The 13,304-nt window shown below is 48.9% G+C and overlaps 1 protein-coding gene across 3 annotated transcripts in view; it reads left to right on the forward strand.

The window, feature by feature from the left end:
* LOC121576799 (casein kinase I-like) overlaps window positions 1–13,304 on the forward strand; it is a 40,249-nt gene that overhangs the window by 5,073 nt on the left and 21,872 nt on the right. For all 3 annotated transcript variants that reach the window (XM_041890280.2, XM_041890298.2, XM_041890289.2), the window contains exons 5-8: window positions 3,601–3,829; window positions 4,298–4,468; window positions 4,654–4,802; window positions 5,230–5,416. In XM_041890280.2, the coding sequence (XP_041746214.1) occupies window positions 3,601–3,829; window positions 4,298–4,468; window positions 4,654–4,802; window positions 5,230–5,416 (736 nt within the window). The remainder of the gene's footprint in view (window positions 1–3,600; window positions 3,830–4,297; window positions 4,469–4,653; window positions 4,803–5,229; window positions 5,417–13,304) is intronic.

A 13,304-nucleotide genomic window follows, 5' to 3' on the forward strand; every position in this document is an offset into this window, starting at 1 on the left:
GGTGCGCCTGGCACCTACTACCATACCCCGTTCAAAGGCACTTAAATCTTTTGTCTTGCCCATTCACCCTCTGAATGGCACACATATATAATCCATGTCTCAATTGTCTCAAGGCTTAAAAATCCTTCTTTAACCTGTCTCCTCCCCTTCATCTACACTGATTGAAGTGGATTTAACAAGTGACATCAATAAGGGATCATAGCTTTCACCTGGTCAGTCTGTCATGGAAAGAGCAGGTGTTCTTAATGTTTTGTACACTCAGTGTATAACGTGTGATGTCACGAGAGGCTGTGTCCTGGAGGGACGTTACATCCCCCTGAGGTGGCTGCAAACCCAGACGGCTATGGCTCCATCTGCTGGTATGGTCGGGAACTCCACCCCTCTATGGCCAATCTTCCCACGCAGCTGAAACAAATGAGGAGCTGATGAGCTGAAGGTTTGGGAAGGGAAGAGACACAGTCTCCAACCTGGGCTCTCTGGAGGACAAGAGTGCTGCACGTCCACTTCCATGAGGAATATAAGGATTTGGAGATACTTACCTTTGGGAAATACTCACCTTTGGATATATGCACCTGTGGAAATACGTGAGAGACATTTGGAAGGACTTTTTTGCTGGGTTGGCCACTAGCTGCAACGTGGACTACAGTAAGGCTGGGGAAAAGTTATCTGAGCGAGTGAGAATTATGATTTTGGATGTGGAAGAGACATCCCTGAACTGTTAACCCTTAAAGAGCCACAAGAGAACAGAATTTTGTTATATTTTCGTTAATTTCCCAAGACCTATAATAAAATCCTTGTTTTGTTTGAACCTTGTCTCCTTGCACTACTTGAGCAATCCCGCTGAAAGCTGTGTAGCCTCTCGTGACGTCACAGATGGTGGAGAATACAGGCACGCTCAAGCGTTAATAGTGCATGTCAGAGGAGGATACCGAAGGTTTGATCACCCAGTTTTCCAAGTTGGCCGTAGGCTCCCCGCCGACTGAAATGGAGGACATATTGAAAGCCCTTGTTGCTGGCCAGCAAGCCCAGATGCAAGCAAACGTGGCTCTCTTGGAGGAGCAAAAGAAAGCCAACCTTCTGAAGGCAGAGGAATTGCAGTTGCAGAGACAGAGGGTGGTCCAAAATACCCGCCCAATAAAGGCAAGTGACTTTATATCTAAGATGGGAGCTACCGATGACATTGAGGCATACCTGCATGCATTTGAGGCCACGGCCACTAGGGAAGCCTGGCCCAAGCAACAGTGGGTTGGTCTGTTAGCCCCCCTTTCTAACCGGGGAATCGCTGAATGCTGTCCGGGACCTGGGCCCTGACCAGGTTACTGACTATGATGCCCTGAAGTCTGAGATCCTCAGCAGATATGGACTCACAAAGTTTGGTATGGCCCAGCGCTTTCACAGCTGGACCTTCCAACCAGACCAACCTCCTCGGGCGCAGATGCATGAACTTGTCCGAATCGCAAGGAAATGGCTGGATCCGCAGAGGAATACAGCAGCGGCGGTGGTGGAGGCCGTTGTGGTGGATCGTTACCTACGCGCCCTGCCTTATGAGGCAAAACGGTTCATCAGTCAACAGGCCTTGACCACGGCTGATCTGACCGTGGAAGCTGTGGAAAAGTACCAGGCCACAGCGGAGATGCTGAATGCTTCCCGAAAAGACCCCAGGAGTGCGGCCCCACCACAAATGGGAAGAACCCGTCCAAAGGACCCCAAGGTCTCGAACCCAGCCACGTCAGGACTTATCCCGGCTCCAGGGGGAGCCAGAAACCAGGCGGGTCCAAGAAGAGTACACCAGGAGGGGGAAACACGACAGTGTTACCGGTGTGGGGAGATGGGACATATCTCCTGGCAGTGTGGGAAACCAGCCGATGAACCTATGCCCACTGCGGAGTCCTCCAGCTCAGCACCCACACACCGTTTTGCCTCGCTCTTGGGAGTCGTAGATGGCGGCCCAGATCGACCCCCCACCTGCCCAGTAACTGTGAATCACCATGATGTGGAGGCCTTACTGGATTCTGGTAGCCGGGCCACCCTGGTGCGTAAGGATTTGGTGGGCCCAACGTGTCTGACCCCGGGAAAGTCCTCCCAGTTTCCTGTGTCCATGGGGACACCAGAGAATACCCCATTACTGAACTTACAATGACCAGCACACGGGGAACCATACACACGACGGTGGGGGTGGTTGATTCCCTCCCCGTCCCTGTCCTAATTGGACGAGACTGCCCAGCCTTTTACCCACTCTGGAGAGAGTCTCAGGAGAGGATAACCCGAGTACCTCGGAAACGGAGAGGCAAGACTCATCCTGGGAAGGCTCCGGTGCAATCCTCCGAATTACTCACTCCCGCCCGGGCTCTGATAGGGAGGGCAGGTGCCCAGACCGACACAGAGACGGAGCGACAGAATCTGGACAAAGAACTGTCTGTTCTGAAGGGGACCGCTGATAGGTATCGTTTGTTAAAGCAACAGTTAGACATGAAGACAGAAGAGTTAGATATCCTCCAGGCTAAACTCCAACAGAGCTCCTTCCATAAGCAACAGGATGAGCTGGAGAGGCTGCGCAGGACCATCGAGGAGTGTGAGGAGACCCTGCGCAGTAGTAAGGAGGTCCAGAAGAAGGCAGAGGAGAAGTACAAGGTGTTGGAGAACAAGATGAAGAATGCGGAGGCAGAGAGAGAGAAGGAACTGAAAGCTGCTCAACAGAAGCTAAACTCTGCTAAAACCAAGGCTGATGCGTTCAGTAAGAAACTCAAGGAGAGACAACAGGAGGCTGAGTCCCTGGTCCTAGAGTTGGAGGAGTTGAAGAGAGAGCAGTCTGGCAAGCACCACGGCAATGCGGACGCCCTCTCCCGGCGTGATGCCTTCTTCGCTGCCTTTACCCCGACGAGGACGTCGGTCCCGAGGAGGGGGATGTGTGATGTCACGAGAGGCTGTGTCCTGGAGGGACGTTACATCCCCCTGAGGTGGCTGCAAACCCAGACGGCTATGGCTCCATCTGCTGGTATGGTCGGGAACTCCACCCCTCTATGGCCAATCTTCCCACGCAGCTGAAACAAATGAGGAGCTGATGAGCTGAAGGTTTGGGAAGGAAGAGACACAGTCTCCAACCTGGGCTCTCTGGAGGACAAGAGTGCTGCACGTCCACTTCCATGAGGAATATAAGGATTTGGAGATACTTACCTTTGGGAAATACTCACCTTTGGATATATGCACCTGTGGAAATACGTGAGAGACATTTGGAAGGACTTTTTGCTGGGTTGGCCACTAGCTGCAACGTGGACTACAGTAAGGCTGGGGAAAAGTTATCTGAGCGAGTGAGAATTATGATTTTGGATGTGGAAGAGACATCCCTGAACTGTTAACCCTTAAAGAGCCACAAGAGAACAGAATTTTGTTATATTTTCGTTAATTTCCCAAGACCTATAATAAAATCCTTGTTTTGTTTGAACCTTGTCTCCTTGCACTACTTGAGCAATCCCGCTGAAAGCTGTGTAGCCTCTCGTGACGTCACAAACGTTAGTGGCTTTAAGAACTGGAACTGACAATGATAGTCAACATTCCCTCTCTCCTTTCCCCCTCTTTCTCCATGACCTTTCTCCTCTCCAGATCAGCCGTATTGAGTACATCCACTCTAAGAACTTCATCCACAGAGATGTGAAGCCTGACAACTTCCTGATGGGCCTGGGCAAGAAGGGTAACCTGGTGTACATCATCGACTTTGGCCTGGCCAAGAAGTACCGTGACGCCCGCACACACCAGCACATCCCCTACCGCGAGAACAAGAACCTGACCGGCACCGCACGCTACGCATCCATCAACACACATCTGGGGATAGGTACAGTACTACATGTAATATTAACAGTGTGTGTGTGTGTGTGTGTGTGTGTTTGACCCTTCATAGGCTGTGTGTTTAGTCATGGCTGGATTCTCAGAACTACTGCAGTAGGACTCTCACAAGTATTGCCCCTTCTCTATCCCCTCTCTCTTCCTCCTTCCTCCTTCCTCCCTCACTTCCCTCTCTCTTCCTCCTTCCTCCCTCACTCCCCTCTCTCTTCCTCCTTCCTCCCTCACTCCCCTCATTCCCCTTTCTCTTCCTCCTTCCTCCCTCACTCCCCTCTCTCTTCCTCCTTCCTCCATCACTCCCCTCTCCTCTCCTCTTCCTCCTCTATTCTCCTCTCCTCTCCTCTTCCTCCTCTACAGTTATACATATTGTTTTGTTTTGTTTGAAATAAGATCAGTATAGTGTGTCTCCTCTCTCCTCTCCTCTCTCTCCCCCTCTCTCCTCCCCCCTCTCCCTCAACAGAGCAGTCTCGTCGTGATGACCTGGAGTCTCTGGGTTATGTCCTGATGTACTTCAACCTGGGCTCTCTGCCCTGGCAGGGCCTCAAGGCCGCCACCAAGAGGCAGAAGTACGAACGCATCAGCGAGAAGAAGATGTCCACCCCTATCGAGGTGCTCTGCAAGGGATACCCCTGTAAGTAGCTGAAGTCTGATCTCTGATTGATAAGGTTTCTTTATCCTGAGTTTACAACACTAACTATGAGTGTGTTTGTGTTAGTTTTGTTAGAAACTCACTTCAAGTAGTCTTTCAACACCAAGCTAACTCAGTGTATTTGACCCAAGTCTTTGGTGACCCTCTGTGGCCCACTCTATCCACAGCTGAGTTCTCCACCTACCTGAACTTCTGTCGCTCTCTGCGATTCGATGACAAGCCAGACTACTCGTACCTGAGACAGCTGTTCAGAAACCTGTTCCACAGACAGGGCTTCTCCTACGACTACGTCTTCGACTGGAACATGCTCAAGTTTGTGAGTACTACATCCAGTGCTTGACTTGGGCAGGAGCTCACCGGAGCTGCGTACTGGCACCTCAAATGTTCTACTGCTTGAGCTCCTGTTCGAGTTCCTCTTATAGAATATTAGCTGAAAAGTATTGTGGAGCTCCTGCACCTAAATATAAACAGTATCAGCACCCAAAATGAGTACCGGCACCTATTTCAGTCCAAGTCTAGAACTGACTGCATCCCTATGAACAATTATTACACTTCTATTAATAATTTATTAACCATTGATCTATTTTGAGTCCTTATTTTTCATTAAATTTTCACTAATTCTAAATGCAATTACACATGAGTTATATATTACATTAACACAGTTGATAATATAAACTTAAACATGGTTCATTTTGAATCCCTGCCACCTTTCCTAACCTGCATGTTCGTTCTTTTTGCTTCAGGGGGCCAGCAGGACAGCCGAAGATGGGGAGAGGGAGAGGAGAGAGGGAAAGGAGGGGGATGAGAGGATCGGAGGGGGACCCCGTGCCCTACCCCCGGGCGGCAACCCCCTGGGCGGCGTAGACAGGATCCGAAATGGCCCCAATGCAGCAGCCTCTAAACCTGCCTCCAGAGGAGTCCCCCAATCAGGTGAATCATGAGGTAGACAGTAACCAGCCTCCAGAGGAGTCCCAGTCAGGTGAGTCATGAGGCAGACAGTAACCCTGCCTCCAGAGGAGTCCCAGTCAGGTGAGTCATGAGGCAGACAGTAACCCAGCCTCCAGAGGATTTCCACAGTCAGGTGAGTCATGAGGCAGACAGTAACCCTGCCTCCAGAGGAGTCACAGTCAGGTGAGTCATGAGGCAGACAGTAACCCAGCCTCCAGAGGAGTCCCAGTCAGGTGAGTCATGAGGCAGACAGTAACCCTGCCTCCAGAGGAGTCACAGTCAGGTGAGTCATGAGGCAGACAGTAACCCTGCCTCCAGAGGAGTCCCAGTCAGGTGAGTCATGAGGCAGACAGTAACCCTGCCTCCAGAGGAGTCCCACAGTCAGGTGAGTCATGAGGCAGACAGTAACCCTGCCTCCAGAAGAGTCACAGTCAGGTGAGTCATGAGGCAGACAGTAACCCTGCCTCCAGAGGAGTCCCCCAGTCAGGTGAGTCATGAGGCAGACAGTAACCCTGCCTCCAGAGGAGTCCCAGTCAGGTGAGTCATGAGGCAGACAGTAACCCAGCCTCCAGAGGAGTCCCAGTCAGGTGAGTCATGAGGCAGACAGTAACCCAGCCTCCAGAGGAGTCCCAGTCAGGTGAGTCATGAGGCAGACAGTAACCCTGCCTCCAGAGGAGTCACAGTCAGGTGAGTCATGAGGCAGACAGTAACCCTGCCTCCAGAGGAGTCCCGGTCAGGTGAGTCATGAGGCAGACAGTAACCCTGCCTCCAGAGGAGTCCCGGTCAGGTGAGTCATGAGGCAGACAGTAACCCAGCCTCCAGAGGAGTCCCAGTCAGGTGAGTCATGAGGCAGACAGTAACCCTGCCTCCAGAGGAGTCCCGGTCAGGTGAGTCATGAGGCAGACAGTAACCCTGCCTCCAGAGGAGTCCCGGTCAGGTGAGTCATGAGGCAGACAGTAACCCTGCCTCCAGAGGAGTCCCAGTCAGGTGAGTCATGAGGCAGACAGTAACCCTGCCTCCAGAGGAGTTCCGGTCAGGTGAGTCACGAGGCAGACAGTAACCCTGCCTCCAGAGGAGTCCCAGTCAGGTGAGTCATGAGGCAGACAGTAACCCTGCCTCCAGAGGAGTCCCAGTCAGGTGAGTCATGAGGCAGACAGTAACCCTGCCTCCAGAGGAGTCACAGTCAGGTGAGTCATGAGGCAGACAGTAACCCTGCCTCCAGAGGAGTCCCGGTCAGGTGAGTCATGAGGCAGACAGTAACCCTGCCTCCAGAGGAGTCCCAGTCAGGTGAGTCATGAGGCAGACAGTAACCCTGCCTCCAGAGGAGTTCCGGTCAGGTGAGTCACGAGGCAGACAGTAACCCTGCCTCCAGAGGAGTCCCAGTCAGGTGAGTCATGAGGCAGACAGTAACCCTGCCTCCAGAGGAGTCCCGGTCAGGTGAGTCATGAGGCAGACAGTAGTAGAAAAAGAAGGTCTACATTCTTGGAATGAAAGTGAAATAATAAGAAACATTTTTATTCCATTTTGACTATAACATTATTTTCATTTGTACTTTAATTCTAAGAGTCCGGACCTTCTCTTTTTCTACTCCTGAGTATCTCAGGTCTATGCCCCAATTACTTAGGAGTACTACGAGTGTGCAAGGTTTTTACTTACAGTGCCTTCTGAAAATATTCAGACCCCTTGACTTTTTCCACATTTTGTTACATTACAGCCTTATTCTAAAATGGATTCAATACAAAAACATCCTCAGCAATCTACACACAATACCCCATAATGACAAAGCGAAAACAGGTTTTTAGAACTTTTTGCAAATTTATTAAAAATAAAAACAGGAATAGCCTATTTACAGAAATATTCAGCCCCTTTGCTATGATACTCGAAATTGAGCTCAGGTGCATCCTGTTTCCATTGATCATCCTTGATATGTTTCTACAACTTGATTGGAGTCCACCTGTGGTAACTTCAATTGCTTGGACATGATTTGGAAAGGCACACACCTGTCTATATAAGGTCCCACAGTTGACAGTGCATGTCAGAGCAAAAACCAAGCCATGAGGTCGAAGGAATTGTCCGTAGAGCTCCGAGACAGGATTGTGTCGAGGCACAAATCTGGGGAAGGGTACAAAAAAAATTCTGCAGCATTGAAGGTCCCCAAGAACACAGTGGCCTCCATCGTTCTTGTTACGAACCCCGTGGCTCTAAACATCTAGGGTGGATGGACATGAGACCCGTAACATAAATTCATGTAAATTATAAGTGTGACATGGAATAGTGAGAACAAATAAGACACAACTACCATGAACTACCGTCAAACACAAAGTGTTTATTTATGAACACACGGTAAGGGTTTGGGAAAAAGGGCTGAGCAGGACCCAAGAAATGAAACAATAGTGTAAAACCCCCTAAACTGATCTAGCCTGCCTAAAGAACCGCTAGGCTACTGCTACCATACAAAAATACAGTGGGTGGTCCGCTCAGGTCTAACTGGTGTTTATAGACAGATTTCGTCCCTACGGGTAATGTACGCCCAAGGGCATCTAGCTTAAACCCCCCTTTCCCAAAAAAACACACAAAGCTACTAAACAGGGTAATCATCAACTAGCGAGTACACAACACACAGGACACCACCGTGTCCATACTCACATATGGCAAAAATCTCTCTCTCTTGCAACAAACACAAGTCTGGTTTTATACAATGGGCTGTGTGATTCAACAAACGAGTAACAGGTGGTGCTATTCACAGGAATGTTCACTGATTGGTCCAATCAGCAGACACCTCAACGACCACCAATCAGGAACATACAGGACACCTGTGATTAGGGCAGAAAGAGTAGAAACACACAAAAACACAGGATACCTGTATCCGTAACACTCCCACCCTTAAAAGAGCAAACCAAAATGGGTTGCGACACACGTACCATCACAACACCCAAAATTCAATAATCCTCCTGCCGGGATAACCAAAAAAAAACCCTAGATCATTACACACGAGACAAAGCATCTGCCAACACATTATCTAACCCCTTTTTGTGGCGGATCTCCAAATTATAATTTTGCACGACAAGTGCCCAACGCATAAGGCGTTGGTTCTGGTTGTACATCCGGTGGAGAAAAACTAAGGGGTTATGGTCAGTATACACTACCACTGGTAATGCACTGGAACCAACATAAACTTCAAAGTACTGCAGAGCTAACAACAAAGCTAGAGCTTCTTGTTCAATGGTGGAATAGTTTGTCTGACATTTGTTAAATTTCCGTGAAAAATAACAGACAGGATGGTCCACTCCACTCTGGTCTTGCTGCAGTAGAACAGCACCAGCACCTCTGGCACTTGCATCTACCTCCAGTTTAAACGGCCGCTCAAAATCTGGCGCAGCAAGAACAGGAGTACTACACAAGAGTGCTTTAGCAGTGTTGAAAGCAGTACAACAATCTTCAGACCATACAAATTTTCTCGCCGGACTGAGCAAATCCGTTAATGGAGCAACTACCGCAGAGAAATTTTTACAGAAACTACGGTAGTAGCCAACCATCCCTAAAAAACGGCGTAGCTCTCTTCTGGTGGTAGGTGCGGGAAATGCGTTTATAGCTGAGACCTTGGCATCTACAGGGCGCACCTGACCATGGCCGACCTGTTTACCAAGATACGTAACAGTGGCCTTCCCAAACTCGCACTTTGCTAAGTTCAGGGTTAGAGAAGCGGTTGCTAGACGTTCACACACTACCCTTAGAGTGTTAACATGATCAGACCACTCAGTTGAATAAATGACCAGATCATCAAGGTAAGCACTACAATTAGGAACTCCAGCCAATACTGTGTTAACCAGGCGCTGGAAAGTGGCTGGTGCGTTCCGCATCCCAAATGCCATGACAGCATATTGTAGGAAGTGATCTGGGGTCACAAAGGCAGAGATGTCGGAGGCACGTGGGGTTAACGGCACCTGCCAGTAACCTTTTAGAAGATCTAGTTTGGTTACATAAGTAGCAGCACCAACAGTATCAATACAGTCATCCAGTCTGGGTAACGGGAACGAGTCGGGCACTGTGACAGCATTGACTTTCCGATAGTCCGTACATAATCTGGATGTCCCATCAGGTTTAGGAACCAGAATGCACGGAGAACTCCAAGGACTTGAACTTGGCATAGCCAGGTTATTCTCCAGCAAATAACCGACCTCACCCCTCATTATCTTTCTCTTAGCGACGTTGACACGATAAGGATGTTGCTTGATAGGTGCAGCGTTTCCAACATTAATGTCATGTTCTAACACATTTGTACATGTAGGAACATCATTAAAAAGACATGGAAAGCTGTGTAACAGTCTCACAATCTCATCTGACTGTCTGTCCGTTAAATGAATCAGGCTTGACGGGAGAGACAGCAGCATCTCTGAATTGGGCAATCTAGCACACTGCTGCTGAGTATTGCGCAACTCCAAACCATCTCCGTCCACATCATTAACATGACCTCCCACTACAGCCGTAGCAGCAACAGAGACAGCCGACTCGGCCAGTTTCTCTGGACTGTCTACCTGAGTGACGGGTCTGTTGTGGTATGTCTTCAACATGTTAACGTGGCACACACGAGATTGGCGTTTTCTATCAGGAGTCTGTATCACATAGTCAGTTTCAGTTAGTTTCTTTTCAATGACATAAGGCCCAGAGAAACGTGCTGACAATGACGCTCCTGGCACAGGCAACAACACAAGAACTCGGTCACCTGGCTGCAGTGAACGAGAAACAGCCTGTGTGTCATAGTGTCGTTTCATCCGTTTCTGTGAGGAAGACAGCGCTTCCTTTGCTAGAGCACAGGCAGCATGTAGGCGCTCACGAAAGCGACTAACGTAGTCCAACACATTTTCTTTCACACACAACTCTTGTGACAAAAACTGATCCTTAAGGACTTTCATAGGTCCTCTCATGGTGTGTCCAAACACCAGTTCAGCTGGGCTGAACCCTAGGGGATTCCTGTACTGTCTCACGGACAGCAAACAATACTAGAGGAACTCCCTCATCCCAATCTTTCTCAGATTCCAAGCAATATTTACGGAGCATAGACTTCAGGGTCTGATGCCAACGTTCAAGCGCACCCTGAGACTCTGGGTGATATGCGCTTGACACACGGTGTGTAACTGACAAGGATTTTAACACTTGTTTGAAAAGTTTAGAAAGGAAATTCGTACCCTGATCAGTTTGTATCACCTTAGGTAATCCAAAAGTTGAGAAGAATTTGATCAATGCTTTACTCACCACCGGAGCAGTAATCCTTCGCAGAGGAATGGCCTCTGGGTACCTGGTGGCCACACACATAATTGTCAACATAAACTGGTTACCAGATTTTGTTTTCGGTAATGGTCCAACACAATCAACCATCACATGTTCGAATGGTTCACCTATGGCCGGTATGGGACAAAGAGGCGCGGGGGAAATAACCTGGTTCGGTTTCCCAACTACTTGACAGGTGTGGCAAGTCCGACAGAACTGAGCCACATCTTGTTTTAAGCCAGGCCAAAAGAAATGTCGCAAAACTCGATCATAAGTCTTGGTGACTCCCAGATGTCCGGACCACTGGTGATCATGAGCGAGGGATAAAACATTTTGTCGAAAGGCTGTAGGAATCACTATTTGGTAAACAGCATTCCAATCTCCGCCAGCGTCAACATGGGATGTCCATTTACGCATGAGGAGATTACCATCAATGAAGTATGCCATGTTTTTCTTCTTTAGCTCCTCCTCTGAGACAACACTAGAAAAACATTTAGCCAGGCTAATGTCAACCTGTTGGTTAGCGATCAGCTGCTCACGAGTAACTGGTAACTGTATTGCCTCAGCAACAAGTTCCACATCCTTCTTCCTTTCTCTGGGCTGTTGGTCAGACTGCACCAGCTTACCAGAGGTAGCACCCGAACTATCCTCTGGGTCACACTCTCTGAATAGAATCGTGTCTGACAAATCTACCACTTCACCCACTTGTCGTGCTTGAGCACGTGTGACAGCACAAGCGGGGAACACATCTGGATAACCCTGTGCCAGCTCCTCGGAGAGAGACTGGTCACTTTTATCCAATACCTCCAATATGGGTATTACCTTTCCTCCGGCAATATCGTTGCCCATTATAAAGGTCACCCCTTTTACTGGCAACATCGGACGTACGCCAACTCTGAACAATCCACTGACTAACTCAGAGTGTACGTTCACAAAGTGCAATGGCACTGGGACGAAACCCATTTCAATTCCTTGTACTAACACACTGGAACCACAATATGTATTATTAGACAAGGGCAACACATCAGATAGTATGAACGACTGCGCCGCACCAGTATCTCTGAGGATTCTAACTGGACGCTGAGACGCTTCGTCATCTGATATAGAAACAAACCCCTCAAAAATGAACGGTTCATAACTGTGATCTGGGACAGGGACTTTCAAACCACATTCACTATGCGGCTTCTGTCTTGATTCCGGCCTTACAACCGTACGAATCAGCCCAACACCCGTTGGCGGCCTGGCGTGCTGAGGCATCCCCGGTTTGCGTTTTAGCAGAAAGCAATCATTAACTATATGTCCCACCTTATGACAATAGAAACAGTGACGCACATCTTTATGGCGTGCTGGATGTACTGCTGGTCGACTAGGACTAGAAGTTAGCAACTCCGCAGCCCTGCTCTCCGTACGAGCCGAAAACACGCTCTTATGCGTCAACACAAACTCGTCTGCCAATACAGACGCTTCCGACAGTGAGGATACTTTCTGTTCGTTCAGATAAACTACAATGCGTTCCGGTAAACAATTTTTAAACTCTTCTAACAAGATTAACTCCCGTAGAGAGTTAAAATCAGTTACCTTACTAGCACTGTGCCATTTGTCAAACAGATTTCCTTTGTCTCTAGCAAACTCCACATAAGTCTGAGTAGGAGACTTTTTATGAGACCTAAATCTCTGTCGATATGCCTCAGGAACAAGCTCATAGGCACGAAGAACAGTAGCTTTGACCACCTCATAATTCAAACTGTCTTCAAGAGGTAGCGCTGCCAGAACCTCTTGGGCTTTACCTGTCAGTTTACACTGAAGTAATAGGCACCATACCTCTTCGGGCCATTTCAATGCTACCGCTATACGTTCAAAAACACTGAAATAGGAATCAACCTCTGACTCCCTGAACACAGGTACCAAGGTGATCTGCCTACTAATATCAAACGTAGCAGATGACACAGCTGGTGAGGATGGCTCACTAGCAGGCATAGTATTAGCAGAGACTAACCTCGCTGTTTCTGCCTCTAGTTCCATTTTACGCATCGCCAGTTCTTGATCAAGCCTACGCGTCTCCAGTTCTTGATCAAGCCTACGCGTCTCCAGTTCCATCTTACGCGTCTCCTGTTCTATCTTACGCGTCTCCTGTTCTGCCTTACGCGTCTCCTGTTCTGCCTCTAGCTCCATTTTACGCATCTCCAGCTTGTCTTGCCTGATTTGTGCCCGCTCTTCCGCCTCCATTTGGAGCCGCGTCGAGCGGACATCGATCCTGGCATCACTGTCAGTCAGTGGGGAGAGTGGGTCATAACGGGCAATGTGGCTGGAGCCTTAGCCTCGTCCTCAGACACTGATGGGCTTACAGAAACATCAACCACATCCCCTACAGGAGCAGCAGACTCAGGCGGCGGTAACTCAAGCACTCGCTCGTTTAACAATATCGCTAGCACTACTTCCCTAACTTCTGCTTTCACTATACCCCTCGGTATGGGTACAGAAAAGTGGTCAGCCAAAGCTTGTAGATCCACTCTACGACAATTCTCAAAAATCTCCCACGTAGGGTTTTCCAAAAATGCTTCCAAATCAAAAGTAGCCATCCTACTAACTACACGAGCCGTCG

Source organism: Coregonus clupeaformis, chromosome 1 (genome assembly GCF_020615455.1).
Source record: "Coregonus clupeaformis isolate EN_2021a chromosome 1, ASM2061545v1, whole genome shotgun sequence".
NCBI lineage: Eukaryota > Metazoa > Chordata > Actinopteri > Salmoniformes > Salmonidae > Coregonus > Coregonus clupeaformis.